This window comes from Globicephala melas, chromosome 1 (genome assembly GCF_963455315.2).
Source record: "Globicephala melas chromosome 1, mGloMel1.2, whole genome shotgun sequence".
In the NCBI taxonomy this organism is placed as follows: domain Eukaryota; kingdom Metazoa; phylum Chordata; class Mammalia; order Artiodactyla; family Delphinidae; genus Globicephala; species Globicephala melas.
Genome location: NC_083314.1, coordinates 49462051 through 49478100, shown reverse-complemented (window position 1 = coordinate 49478100; position 16050 = coordinate 49462051). Strand labels below are relative to the sequence as shown.

The 16050-nt window shown below is 39.4% G+C and overlaps 1 protein-coding gene across 2 annotated transcripts in view; it reads right to left on the bottom strand.

Moving 5' to 3' along the window:
• The window catches only part of ACBD6 (acyl-CoA binding domain containing 6), a 233018-nt gene extending 218213 nt beyond the window's left edge, over nt 1–14805 (bottom strand). For both annotated transcript variants that reach the window (XM_030847624.2, XM_060295701.1), the window contains exons 1-2: nt 14029–14805; nt 6941–7005 (exon numbers count right to left, since the gene is read on the bottom strand). In XM_030847624.2, coding sequence (XP_030703484.1) covers nt 6941–7005; nt 14029–14250 — 287 coding nt within the window. In that variant the 5' untranslated portion in view covers nt 14251–14805. The remainder of the gene's footprint in view (nt 1–6940; nt 7006–14028) is intronic.
• Between the last annotated feature and the right edge of the window lie 1245 nt (nt 14806–16050).

The window sequence follows — 16050 nt, the reverse complement described above, 5'->3', positions numbered from 1 at the left end:
ATGAAAAGAAATGAAGACAGCCTAAGAGACCTCTGGGACAACATTAAACGTGACAACATTCGCATTATAGAGGTCCCAGAAGGAGAAGAGAGAGTGAAAGGAAAATATGTGAAGAGATTATAGTCGAAAACTTCCCTAACATGGGAAAGGAAAGAGCCACCAAATCCAGGGAGCACACAGAGTCCCATACAGGATAAACCCAAGGAGAAACACGTGGAGACACATAGTAATCAAACTGGCAAAAATTAAAGACAAGGAAAAACCATTGAAAGCAGCAAGGGAAAAATGGCAAATAACATACAAGGGAACTCCCATAAGGTTAACATCTGATTTCTCAGCAGAAACTCTACAAGCCAGAAGGGAGTGGCATGACATATTTAAAGTGATGAAAGGGAAGAACCTACAACCAAGATTACTCTACCCGGCAAGGATTTCATTCAGATTCAATGGAGAAATCAAAAGCTTTGCATACAAACAAAAGCTAAGAGAATTCAGCACCACCAAACCAGCTCTACAACAAATGGTAAAGGAACTTCTCTAAGTGGGAAACACAAGAGAAGAAAAGGACCTACAAAAACAAACCCAAGGGCTTCCCTGGTGGTGCAGTGGTTGACAGTCTGCCTGCCGATGCAGGGGACATGGGTTCGTGCCCCAGTCCGGGAAGATCCTACATGCCGCGGAGCAGCTGGACCCGTGAGCCATGGCCGCTGAGCCTGCGTGTCCGGAGCCTGTGCTCCGCAACGGGAGAGGCCACAACAGTGAGAGGCCCATGTACCGTAAAAAAAAAAAACTCCAAAGCAATTAAGAAAATGGTCACAGGAACATACATATCGATAACTACCTTAAATGTAAATGGATTATATGTTCCAACCAAAAGACACAGACTGGCTGAATGGATACAAAAGCAAGACCCATATATATGCTGTCTACAAGAGACCCACTTCAGACCTAGGGACACATACAGACTGAAAGTGAGGGGATGGAAAAAGATATTCCATGCAAGTGGAAATCAAAAGAAAGCTGGAGTAGCAATTCTCATATGAGATAAAATAGACTTTAAAATAAAGAATGTTACAAGAGACAAGGAAGGACACTACATAATGATCAAGGGATCAATCCAAGAAGAAGATAAAACAATTATAAATATATATGCACCCAACATAGGAGCACCTCAATACACAAGGCAACAGCTAACAGCTATAAAAGAGGAAATCGACAGTAACACAATAACAGTGGGAGACTTTAACACCTCACTTACACCAATAGACAGATCATCCAAACAGAGAATTAATAAGGAAACACAAGCTTTAAATGACACAATAGACCAGAAAGATTTAATTGATATTTATAGGACATTCCATCCAAAACAGCAGATTACACTTTCTTCTCAAGTGCACACAGAACATTCTCCAGGATAGATCATATCTTGGGTCACAAATCAAGCCTCAGTAATTTAAGAAAATTGAGATCATATCAAGCATCTTTTCTGACCACAACACTATGAGATTAGAAATCAATTACAGGGAAAAAAACGTAAAAAACACACACATGGAGGCTAAACAATACATTACTAAATAACCAACAGATCACTGAAGAAATCAAAGAGGAAATAAAAAACTACCTAAAGACAAATGACAATGAAAACACGATGATCCAAAACCTATGGGATGCAGCAAAAGCAGTTCTAAGAGGGAAGTTTACAGCAATACAATCCTACCTCAAGAAACAACAAACATCTCAAATAAACAATCTAACTCTACACTTAAAACAACTAGAGAAAGAAGAACAAACAAAACCCAAAGTTAGTAGAAGGAAAGAAATCATAATGATCAGAGCAGAAATAAATAAAATAGAAACATAGAAAACAACAGCGAAGATCAATAAAACTAAAAGCTGGTTCTTTGAGAAGAGAAACAAAATTGATAAACCATTAGCCAGACTCACCAAGAAAAAGCAGGAGAGGACTCAAATCAATAAAATTAGAAATGAAAAAAGGAGAAGTTACAACAGACACCGTAGAAATGCAAAGCATCCTAAGAGATTACTACAAGCAACTTTATGCCAATAAAATGTACAACCTGGAAGACATGGACAACTTCTCAGAAAAGAATAACCTTCCAAGACTGAAGCAAGAAGAAATAGAAAATATGAACAGACCAATCACAAGTAATGAAATTGAAACTGCGATTAAAAATCTTCCAACAAACAAAAGTCCAGGACCAGATGGCTTCACAGGTGAATTCTATCAAACATTTAGAGAAGAGCTAACACCCATCCTTCTCAAACTCTTCCAAAAATCTGCAGAGGAAGGAGCACTCCCAAACTCATTCTATGAGGCCACCATCACCCTGATACCAAAACCAGACAAAGATACTACAAAAAAAGAAAATTACAGACCAATATCACTGATGAATATAGATGCAAAAATCCTCAACAAAATACTAGCAAACAGAATCCAACAACACATTAAAAGGATCATACACCATGATCAAGTGGGATTTATCCCAGGAATGCAAGGATTCCTCAATATATGCAAATGAATCAATGTGATACACCATATTAACAAACTGAAGAAAAACCATATGATCATCTCAATAGCTGCAGAAAAAGCTTTTGACAGAATTCAACACCCATTTATGATAAAAACTCTCCAGAAAGTGGGCATAGAGGCAACCTACCTCAACATAATAAAGACCATATATGACAACCTACAGCAAACATCATTCTCAATGGTGAAAATCTGAAAGCATTTCCTCTAAGATCAGGAAGAAGACAAGGATGTACACTCTCACCACTATTATTCAACACAGTTTTGGAAGTCCTAGGCACGGCAATCAGAGAAGAAAAAGGAATAAAAGGAATACAAATTGGAAAAGAAGAAGTAAAACTGTCACTGTTTGCAGATGACATGACACTATACATAGAGAATCCTAAAGATGCCACCAGAAAACTACTATAGAGCTAATCAATGAATTTGGTAAAGTTGCAGGATACAAAATTAATGCACAGAAATCTCTTGCATTCCTATACGCTAACAATGAAAGATCAGAAAATTAAGGAAACACTTCCATTTACCATTGCAACAAAAAGAATAAAATACCTAGAAATAAACCTACCTAGGGAGACAAAAGACCTGTAGGAAGAAAACTATAAGACACTGATGAAAGAAATTAAAGATGATACCAACAGATGGAGAGATATACTATGTTCCTGGATTGGAAGAATCAATATTGTGAAAATGACTATACTACCCAAAGCAATCTACAGATTCAAAGCAATCCCTATCAAACTACCAATGGCATTTTTCACAGAACTAGAACAAAATATCTTAAAATTTGTATGGAGACACAAAAGACCCCGAATAGCCAAAGCGGTCTTGAGGGAAAAAAACGGAGCTGGAGGAATTTGACTCCCTGACTTCAGACTATACTACAAAGCTACAGTAATCAAGACAATATGGTACTGGCACAAAAACAGAAACACAGATCAATGGAACAGGATAGAAAGCCCAGAGATAAACCCATGCACCTATGGTCAACTAATCTATGACAGAGGAGGCAAGGATATACAATGGAGAAAAGACAGTCTCTTCAATAAGTGGTGCCGGGAAAACTGGACAGCTACATGTAAAAGAATGAAATTAGAACACTCCCTAACATCACACACAAAAATAAACTCAAAATGGATTAGAGACCTAAATGTAAGAGCGGACGGTATAAAACTCTTAGAGGAAAACTTAGGAAGAACACTCTTTGACATAAATCACAGCAAGATCTTTTTTGATCCACCTCCTAGAGTAATGGAAATAAAAACAAAAATAAACAAATGGGACCTAATGAAACTCAAAAACTTTTGCACAGCCAAGGGAACTACAAACAAGACGAAAAGAGAACCCTTGGAATGGGAGAAAATATTTGCAAATGAATCAACGGACAAAGGATTAATCTACAAAATGTATAAACAGCTCATGCAGCTCAATATTAAAGAAACAAACAAACCAATCCAAAAATGGGCAGAAGACCTAAATAGACATTTCTCCAAAGAAGACATACAGATGGCCAAGAAGCACATGAAAAGCTGCTCAACATCACTAATTATTAGAGAAATGCAAATCAAAACTACAATGAGGTGCCACCTCACAACACCAGTTAGAATGGGCATCATCAGAAAATCTACAAACAACAAATGCTGGAGAAGGTGTGGAGAAAAGGGAATCCTCTTGCACTGTTGGTGGGAATATAAATTGATACAGCCACTATGGAAAACAGTATGGAGGTTCCTTAAAAAACTAAAAATAGAATTACCGTATGACCCAGCAATCCCACTCTTGTGCTTATACCCAGAGAAAACCATAATTCAAAAAGACACATGTACCCCAATGTTCACTGCAGCACTATTTACAATAGCCAGGACATGGAAGCAACCTAAATGCCCATCGACAGACGAATGGATAAAGAAGATGTGGTACATATATACAATGGAATATTACTCAGCCATAAAAAGGAACGAAATTGGGTCATTTGTAGAGACGTGGATGGATCTAGAGACTGTCATACAGAGTGAAGTAAGTCAGAAAGAGAAAAACAAATATCGTATATTAACGCATATATGTAGAACCTAGAAAAATGGTACAAACGAACCGGTTTGCAGGGCAGAAATTGAGACACAGATGTAGAGAACAAACGTATGGACACCAAGGGGGGAAAGTGGCGGGGGAGGGGTGGTGGTGGTGTGAGGAATTGGGAGATTGGGATTGACATATATATACTAATATGTATAAAATGGATAACTAATACGAACCTGTGGTATAAAAAAATAAATAAAATAAAATTCAAAAAAAAAAAGCGAGGGGAAGTGAAGACAGAGATAAGAATACAGTGACTAAGAAGGTAGGGACTTCCTGCAGTTTAATACCAAGGGCAATATTTTAGTCCTGAGCCCCCTTCTGTGTTTTCCTTTTCTTCTTTTTTGCCAGCTGCTAGGACAGGCCTCCTTCTTGGCTTTTCCCTGCCAATTCTTTCTACCTCCAACCGGGAAGTACAGCCACTGATCTACTGTAAAACAGAACTCAGTCCCACAGTTTTCTCACTACCTGCCTGCTCCTATGATGAACAGAACATCTTTCTGAGGTTTCCTAAATTTATTTTTGCTGAATCTCTTGAAAGTTACTTGTATACATCATAACACTTTACCCCAAATATATATTCTTCAAAGTGAAGAAACTTAATATCAGTACTATTAAATAAACGTATATAGACCATATTCAGATTTCCCTGACTTCCCCAAAAGATCCTTTATAGCTTTCTTCTCCCAGATGAGGAGCCAATCAAGATTTACACACAGCACTGAGTTTCATGTATCTTTAGACTTTTTGTCTTCCATGATATTGCTATTTTCTAAGAGTCTGAACCAGCTGTTTTATAAAATATCTTTCAATTTGCATTTGTCTGATTGTTTCCTCACCTACAGAGTGTTCTTGCCAAAAATGATTAATCATGACTAGAATCAGGTTAAATATTTGGCAAGACCAACATATAGGTGACATATCGTTTACAATTCATCACATGACAGCAGTTTGTCCCATCGTGATAGGAGTCAGGACTTAGTAAAAGCAGTATCTCCCGGTTTCCTCTTTGTAATTAATAAGTAAACTGTGGATCAGATTGTGTGAATATTATTCCCTAGTAGTTTTTCATCTAATGATTTTAACATCCATTGATGATTCTTTTTTTTTTCATTGATGATTCTTGACTGGATTATAATTATAGCGGTTGTAAAGTCTAAACTTTTAAAAATTATTAAAAACAGTGAGATAACAGGCAAACTTGGGGAAAAAAATAATGGTGAATTATAATTCTTAAACTAAAACAAAAAACTCACATAAAATTTACATCAGGTACTCTCTACAACAGTAATAAAATGCCAGTCAGAGAACTTTTTGTTATCATCAGCAAAGAAAACCTGCGCCAGAATGAAAATCAAAGCACTGCTTCCTTCACTGAGAATGTCTTACACAAAAAAAAGTCAGCTGAACTAAACAGTTGTGCTTAATGACATTAATATTTGCATTGGGGTTCAAGCTCTACATCTCCTCAGAGCTGAGTAACAAACATTTCCTAGACAGGCAACTTGTCCAGGGGACCACATTGTGAAATATGCTTCTTCTCTCTATAACCATATTTCATCTTTTCTTTTTAAACCCTACTCTCTCTACTTTTAATTCTAGGGCTGATGCTCCAAGGTCCTTCCTTCTATAACTAAGGTTCCCTATTGTATGCAATTTCTCTCTTTTCACTTAGACAAGGTAAGAGGAAATAAGGCCTCAAATGATAAGAGGTAATCTCTGAATTATAAGTAAAAAAATCTAGGAGGGCATAATCTTTTTAAGTATTCAGGAAAGAAGTAGACTCACTATCTATTTTTTCCCCCTTCTGCCCAACAGGGTATTATACGCACTTCTTCACCATGGTATGGGTGGGCAAGAAACAGAAGGGCACTAGAAATGAGCAGATAAAATTGCGAAGGGGAGAAGAGTAAAAAAATTGGGATTTACCCTGCTCTTCTACCTTCCCAACCTCCTGGCCTTCCTCCAAAGATCCCTCCAGAGGGGAGAAGTGGTGTCCCATTAGGGGCTGTATGACAGGGAAGGAAAATTCCAACCAATAGCTCTTTTGGTCACTCTCTAAGAAGCAATTCATATGTAAGGAATGTGTGTCTGTTGTGAACTACTTATATACCAACATCAATGGCATAAGAATCCTTTAGGAGATTTAACTAAAATCGGATTCTTTTAATCTCTCTCCCAACTGCCTATCATTAGCACAGTCTACAGCAGAAAGAGATTAATAGAAACCTAATTCTTTAATCTGCTCACTACTTTCTAATTCCTAAACACCTAAGCCATTTACAACCACCCCATTAGATCCCAAGAATTTCTTACCATTTTTGCTTTCCTTCAAAGTCAAAGAAGCTTGGTTTAGGAGTATTGCAATTTCCAACTTTGACCTAAATCAAGCGGGAGGGGGGTAAAATCAAGAACTTATTTTTCAAAGAAATGTCAGAGAAACTTCTAATTTTTAAATCTATTATGTATACTTCATAACTATAGGTTAGAAAATATCTGCATCACATAAAATAACAAAATTTAACATGCTTTGCAAAAGCAAACCAAAAAACAAACTTTAAATACAGGCTGCTTTGGCTTACTGCGTAAAAAAACTGTTATCTAACAGTGTAATACATTATTAAAAAAAGGGTGACAGTGCATTCCTAAATTCGTAGACAAATTATATATATGAAACAAATTATAAATATAGATTATGCAATCCTTATTACCATTTGTAATGTAGAAGAATTTTTAAACATGCAATAAAACAAGCTTTAAAGTACAGTTTATCAGAATTCATCATACCGTCTGTCTGTGTTGATTCTCATAACACTATCAGCATTTTATCTCTCTCAAATTCCAGGATAAAGCACACTATTTTTAACGTGCCCTATTATGAAACTAGTCAACATAAATTTAGATGCTAAAAGCCACACAAAAAAAATTTCAAGGTTTCTCAATAATATAAATTCTAGTTATTCCACAATAGTCTTCTCTTGTTTGTGCTCAATACTTATTTTTAATCCTCAAACACTTGTAGTTAAACTACACAGTAATTATTTTCATTGTGAATAAGCATAAGTGAAATTCACACAACTGTAGAATTCACTACACAGCTCGATTCCCACCGCCAGCAGTAATCTCCCTTTCTGATGAACCCTCACAGCACTTACTCTATACCTCTCTGATGGCACTTTTCACTTTTACCTTGTGTTAGCAAGGTTTGTGTAGTCTCATCTTGCTATTAGAATATAGCCTCTAAGAAACCATTCTTAAGTCGCTCATTGCACATAACATAGTGTCTAACTTAAGGCAGTAAAAAAATGTTTGTTGCATATAAAATGAATACATTAGGCATGTGTTCAACAAAATACCTATTTTCCCTAAAGCTAAATACCACAATCTGGACCCCATCTACTTCTCAAAGACCTTCCCACTACCTCCTTCTACTCTTACACACTTGCATTTTGCTAAAATCAAACTGATGGTCTACTCACTAACCAGACTGATCTACTCACTGCATTTAGAATTTTTATTCTATTTTGCTCATGTTATTTCCCTCACCTAAAAAGACTTCTCTTCTCTCAGCTTTTCAAAATGCTAAATCTCCTTGCAGTCCCACTCAAGGTTCAAATTCTAAGAACCCTTTCCATCTACAATGATCTCATCCATCTCTGAGCTCCTAACAACCATCATCTCTATCATTTGCTTAGCCATTAATCACATGGCCCTCTGGCTGTTATTAAAATGTACATTTACACAGGGGCAGCCCGGTCATGATGGGGCGGGGGAAGAAATGATGAAAGATCAGGAGCTGCTTTTCTTGAACAATCACCATAAACCAAAAGTTTCACATATGTATGTCAAATGAGCCACACAACAATCCTGTTAGGCTTGCCATTACAAATTCATTCTATAAATGAGTACAGAGGAGCTCACACATGAGTAAATCTTGAATTAGGAGTCAAGACTTGACTCCAGGACTGTTAGACACCAAAGTCCAATATTACTCTACTATACAACACTCTTTTATATGCCACATAGAATCTAGGCTTCAGTTCTGGCATCTCTAAAATCACTTGAACTACTGTGTTAGAAATATGAAATGAGATAAACTACTAGGCATCATAAAAATAGCAGTTATTACTATTTGTGGTTTTTTTATTCAGACAACAGCCAGTGGCAGAAACAAATACCAGTATCTATCCTTCCTCTCTCTTATGGTAATAGAAGTCTCAGCCGGACACATGGTCATTGAGCTGAACATTACATGTGGCCATGCAACTTCTGCCCAGGTTCGGGGGGCTGGATGTATGTGAAAGTGATATAAATATCTTCCTTAAAAAGAAAGGAGGGGGCTTCCCTGGTGGCGCAGTGGTTGAGAGTCCGCCTGCCGATGCAGGGGACACGGGTTCGTGCCCCGGTCCGGGAAAATCCCACATGCCGCGGAGCGGCTGGGCCCGTGAGCCATGGCCGCTGAGCCTGCGCGTCCGGAGCCTGTGCTCCGCAACGGGAGAGGCCACAACAGTGAGAGGCCCGCGTACCGCAAAAAAAAAAAAAAAAAAAAAGAAAGGGGGGCTTGGGGCTTCCCTGGTGGTGCAGTGGTTGAGAGTCTGCCTGCCGATGCAGGGGACACGGGCTCGTGCCCCCGTCTGGGAAGATCCCACATGCCGTGGAGCGTCTGGGCCCGTGAGCCATGGCCGCTGAGCCTGCGTGTCCGGAGCCTGTGCTCCGCAACGGGAAAGGCCACAACAGTGAGAGGCCTGCATACCGGGGTGGGGGGGGGGGGAAGAAAGGGGGGCTTGTTCTTCCCCTTCCCTCTGCCCTGGCTAGAACATGCGTATGGTGAGCTATCTCTGGCCATGGGAAGAGAATCTTAGGGCAGCAGTTCACAAACCTTTTGGTCTCATAATCCCTTTACACTCTTAGAAACTGATCCCCGCAAAGAGCTTTTGTTTACGTGGGTTATATCTATCAATATTTACCAGATTAGAAATGAAATTTTAAAATATGTATTAATTTAAAAATAATAAACTCATTACATGTTAACATAAATAACAAAATTTTATGAAAAATATACATTTTAAAGCAAAAAAAATTTAGTGAGAAAAGTGACAGTGTTTTACAATTTGCAAATCTCTTTACTGTCTGCCTTAATAGAAGGCAGGTGTATTCTACTTCTGCATTCAATCTATTGCAGTATATGCTGTTTTGGTTGAAGTAAATGAAGAAAATTCAACTTCACAGAGATATGTTGTTAGAAAAGAAAAGTACTTTAGTAGCATTTTCAGATAATTGTGGCTACTCGTCTTTCATATCACACCAAAACTAAACAAGTGGCAGTTTCTTTAAGGTTAATTGCAATGTGGAATCTGAAGTGATACCAACAAATTTTTCACACTGTTACATTAAAATCCATTGGTCTGACCTGCACTTTCAATGTATCTTTTATCCACACATAATTTGTAACCTCATTCCCTGAAATATTTGAAAAAACAGTTCACTGAGTTCCGCAGATCTTCCAAATGACACAATTCATTATACATACAATACCGGAAGTTCACAATCATTAAAACCTCCACTAATCTTATCAAAAACGTTTTTCAGTATTAGGAAGCTGTCAAGATCGGGTGGCAGATACAGATTTTCCAAACTTAATTTTCACTTGAAGGCTCAAATGTTGTCACTGGCAACAAATACTGTCAGTTGTTTTCCTTGAAGTGACAGGCTGACTTCACTCATTTTCAAGGAACTGTATGCCAAATGCTCAAATCTGAATAAGCATAGTTTATCAGTGAGTTGCTCTGCTAAGTAAAAATCATGTTTCATGTGGGTAGCTCAACTTGCAACCAAAAATTACACAGGTGTTTTTCCTCAAAACAACCAACATAATTCAGTATGCAGGAGAAGTATTTTGTGTGTACCCCCATTTCATCACACACAATAGTAAAAAGATGTGTACTCAAGAGTTAATACTGAATAAAAATCAATAATTTTCACTGCTTCATCAAAGACATTTTAAAGTGAAACTGGCCTTTTTTTTTAACTCAGAGTACATAGTGGTTAAAAAAAAATAACTACCAGTACAGTCTGCTGCCACTGCCTTGATTCATGCTAACACATCAGCAGTTTTATCTGCCATGACAGCACAGAAAAAAGGCAAATACAAGCATATCTCGTTTTACTGCACTTTGCTTCATTGTGCTTTGCAGACACTGCGTTTTTCACAAATTAAAGGTTTGTGGACACCCTGTATCAAGCAAGTCTATCGGCACCATTCTTCCAATAGCATTTGCTCACTTCATGTCCCTGGGTTACATTTTGCTATTTCTCCCAGTATTTCAAACCCTCCACTAGCGAAAAGATTATGAGTCACTGAAGGCTCAGATGATGGTTAGCATTTTTTAGCAATAAAGTATTTTTTACTTGAGGTATATACATTTTTTAGACATAACACTTTTGCACACTTAATGGACTACAGTATAGTATAAACATAACTTTTATATGCATTGGGAAATCAAAACATTCGCGTGACTCACTTTATTGTGCTATTTGCTTTATTGCAGTGGTCTACAACTGAACCCTTGATATCTCTGAGGTATGCCTGTAGTGTCTTGGTATTATTATGAAAATAGTTTTGACTTTATATTCTGTGAAAGTCTGAGGGATTATCAGGGGACCATAGTTTGAGAACTGCTGCCTTGAGGGATGGCTGAACTACAAGACAGACAAAGACTAAGCCCCTGGATGATCACATGAAACAGAAGCACCCTATCAGCCCTAGATCACCTACCTCCAGACCATTATGTGAGATGAAAATAAAAGTTCAGCAGCTGACCCAGTATCCTCACTGATACAGAAGCTTTTGTATTCCCAAATTCAAAGAATAGTTCTGGATCCACAAAGACTGGGAAAATAAAACTACAGGATTTTAGGACATCGTAAGTAACAGTTTCCAAATCAAGGATGATGAATCCTAAGCTATGAAACAGTTATAAAATGCAGCACTTTAACAGAGCATCATCTAAACTCTGTTCTCTCTGATATATGTATGATATATCAGTGCCCCTGAAACAGAGTATTTCAACAAAGTTTGACAATGGTAAATGCCAGTGAATCAAGTGTACCCAGGTTAAAGTAGGAGGACATGCTGAGTATCCCCACCTGTGCTAATGCTGAAGGTTCCTCAACAGGAGCTTCAAATTTTCATTGTCCTCTAGTTTCACAGGTGTCAATTAGTTATCTTTTGCTGGGAGAGTGCAGGCTAATGCATGGAGGACCAAAAAAACCCTGTTAATTGGTGTGATCTTTCTGAAACTTCACTAAAAGATAATTGTGCAGTCATAGGCTTATCCAAGACTAAAAGAGCTATTATGGTATGTTAGGGCTCTGCCTGATATATTTTAAAGCAAAAAAAATTTAGTGAGAAAAGTGACAGTGTTTTACAATTTGCAAATCTCTTTACTGTCTGCCTTAATAGAAGGCAGGTGCCTTCTATTAAGTAAGGTTCACATCTCAGCTTATTTTCAGCCTCTTCCTGCTGACAAAATAGAGTGCTATTTGGAAAAGAAAATGTAATTATTTTATGATAAAGGTTGATTTTATGAGAAATGTAATTATTTTATGAGAAATTCTGATCCACCATACAGGAATTATACTGGACTTTCAACTTTGTTATTCTATCAAAGATGCTATTTTTAATACTGCCACAGAATTCTGATAAAAACAAGATATTTAGAAGAGATTGATAAACACTGTGTGCCCTAACATATCTAAGTAAGCATAATCTTATTCTCTAATAATTATTCTCCAATAACGAGGAATTTTATTTCCAGAAACAGAATATCTCTAACCACACTAATGTCAAGAGGGTGAGGAACACACGCCTCTTCCAGACTATCTGGATGAAGTATATTTGAGACAGATGGTTGCCAGCTGACAGGTGACTATAGTTCACTGATGACTCGAATATCAGATATTTAATAATGATGATGCTAGTATCAATAAATATATGTCATAGAAAGAAAAACAATGTTTTTAGGAAATTTGGAGAAAATTAGTCTTATACTGCTCAGAGAATCATCAGTCAGCCATGTTACTGGTCCAAGCGCAATGCTCAATAAATTCTTGTTAAATAACTGAAAGTCTCATTTTAATGTTATTAGGACAGGATAAATGACCGAAGAGAAAACAGATATCCAGGACTTCTGCATGAAAACAAATTCTGAGGCCAATTCAGGCATATTTTCATTCAACACTATAATTTATACCATTTGTTCCTACCAGCTATATCTCTCAGGTCACTTTAACAGATATTCATGAATCTTCAAAAGAAGGTTCATCTCTACTTAGTATATTCAGTTTAAGAATACAGAGGGTCCCCACAACTTTTTTTTTTTTAAAGAATACAGGGGGAAACAGATACCAAGAGGCATAAAATGGGCTGTTATCCAGAACTTCATTCCTTCCAGTGTTCCAAAGAGCTGGAGTTTTCCCGAACTGTTATTTAACTCTCGTGAGCGATTTTTCACATGTTTAAATCTAAACACCTCAAGTAACTTTATAAGTCTCTTGATGGCAAGTGTCATGATGCTTTTGCTTCTCTGCATCCCCCACAGGCATAACACCCAAGTGTTTTGCCATAAAAGATGCTGAACAAGTATTTGTCGATTATGATAAAGCAATTATTTTTCTAACCCAATTACTCTTTGAGGATAAATTAAAGATGTCTCATATGACATTATTATTATTATTTCCATACTTCCAGGTAATCTTTGAAGCCTTAGAGTCAGGAGCTACAATCTCGTTCTAGTTCTCTATGACCCTAGGCAAGTTATCTACTCTCTCCGGGTTTCCTTATTATTCCTAAGAGAAGGGCATTATTTCATCTGGTGTTTTCTAGCTCTAAAATTTTCATAACTGTATCTAACACAAGCATATTCAGCCAAAACATAAGTCTAAGATATTTAGGGTTAAAAAAAATCACAATAATAAAAGTAGTAATACTTTACTTTGCATTGCATCACCCTCTTTATTACAATCATATTATTCTCAGAAATGTTTTTTTAACATTACTACGTTTACTTCCAAACGACCCTCTGGCAAGAGTGAACGATAAATCTTGTTTTGTAAATGTTCTGAAGCTGGTGAAAGCGTAAGTGCAAGGCCACTAAGCAAGTCAGAGAAGACACAGAAAAACTGTCATTCAGGGTCAGCTAAATATCACTCCTCGGATAGCAGACAGGTCCTTTCCATGTCCAGAATGATGCTAATCCTTAGCAGATGATTAAAAAACAACACACATACACATACAAACTTCATTACACCTAACCATTAATCAAGCACGTTTACTATCTGTTTTTTGGAGGAAAGAGAAGGCCTGTGGTCGCTCTCCCGCATCCACCCCTTCCCTGCGACTCTACCTGCTTGTACCGGGCATACAGGTACAAGAGCTGCTCCCTGCTGGCCCCTTGAACCAGGCCTCGGAAGTGCGCGGCAGCCTTCTCAAACAGCTCTGTTAGCCTCCTGGACGCCTCGGTCTCCGGGCTCTGGAGGGATTCCATATCCACGGAGTCGTCCCCCGAGCTCAGCTCTCCGCCGCTGTCGCCCGTAGTGGCTCCCGCAAGCAGGAATGGCGAAGCCATGTGACCGCCTGTCTTCTTCAGACGGGGTGTGACGCCGGCTTGGGGTCCTGGCCCACCAGTCTCGGTCTTGAGCCAGAGCTCAAGTCGGACCCAAGCTCACTTCCTCGCGCTCCTCGCTTAACTGTGCCTCCCTCTCTCCCCCTGCCCTCCCTGGGCGTGCGTGACGGGCTCCGCCTCCCTCTGCAGCTCTCCCCCGCTGCCCGGCCTCTTCCGGTACCCCTGGCTAACAGCGCGCTCCGAATAGGTCAGGTCCCTGCAGCAGCGCGCCGGGGGTCTGCGAGCAGCACAGCAGGAAGTCCTGGAGAGAAGGAGGCGGGGCGGCGTGGGCGCGGGGCGGTGTCAGCGGCAGAGCACGCGCCCGGAGCTACGGCCGGCGGCCTCTTTCTCACCGGGCGGGGGAAGCGTGGGTGGCCCTTCTTTGAGAACCGCCGCTATGTTGCGGGATGCATGCGACCGCGCTGGGGGAACGCTGCTTGGAGAAACAGTCCTCAGTTGTTGAGGTGTCTGTTAATCGTTTCGTTGAAAATACTGGGCCATCGTGGGTGGGGGAAGGAGGCCGTCTATTTGGTAGTGTAGCGATAGAAGCGGAGTTGTGGGAAACTTGGAGCTGAGGACGAAGGTTCCGCCTGCGCCCGCCTTCCAAGGTTAGGTGTCCCGAGCGCCCCAAATGGGCCTCGGATACCTGCATCCGTTGCTGGAGAGTTTGGTTCTAACTTGAATAGTGAATGGAAATTTGGGAGATGGGGCCTTCAGCGCCCAAATTGTGTGATTGGTCCAATCCGTGTCTTGCTTTGCATGCGTCCGTGACCCCCATCTCGCTGAACTTTATGGGACCCCACCCACACCCCAGGGCCCTTAGCGCGGTGCTTCTTCCCAGCTCAGCCTTTGCCACTGTGCTTTGGCAGACCTTGAAAAGTGAAAACAAAAATGTACTACATAGTTCTGCCCTGGACGAACTCAGAAAACTGCAGCAACTATAACGTGATTGTGATAGTGTCAAAGAAAATAGTCAATAACCAATCTGTAATAGGAGTAGAGGAGAGGACTTCCCTGGTGGCACAGTGCTTAAGAATCTGCCTAACAATGCAGGGACACGGGTTCGAGCCCTGGTCCGGGAAGATCCCACATACCACGGAGCAACTAAGCCCTTGCGCCACAACTACTGAAGCCGACGCGCCTAGAGCCCATGCTCCGCAACAAAAGAAGCCACCGCAATGAGAAGCCTGCACACCAAAACAAAGACCCAATGCAGCCAAAGATAAATAAATTTAAAAAGAATAGAGGAGAGTTTTATTTGAGCCAAACTGAGGACTATAGTCCAGGAGTTAGCCTCTCGGTAGCTCTGAGGAACTGCTCTGGAGAAGCATGGTTTATCAGCACAATTTTATGTTCTTTCAGAAGAAAGAACATCAAACCTGATAAGAGTACATTCCTTCAAAGTTAAAAACAAACAAACAAACAAAAAAACAGATTAGCTTGTACACGGCAAGTTAGTATGGCTTTGGCACCTAGGAAAGGAGCCTTATCATCAAAGGAGTACTAGCATTGATGTCCCAGAAAGGGAGACTTTTATCTCTGTCTTCAGAAGGGACGTTCTTTACTTCTGGACAGTGCACTCTTCTTTATTGATTAGAGCAGATATACAATGCATGTTGATGGGCTACAAGGCAGGCTGTTCTAGATAGCATAAAGTTCAAGCTAAATCAACGTATAAGCTAGAGCGACTTCCCCATACCTCAATATCTGAAAATTTCTTCCATCAATAGTTAAGTTTTACTGAGTGGTTATTATGTCCTAAGT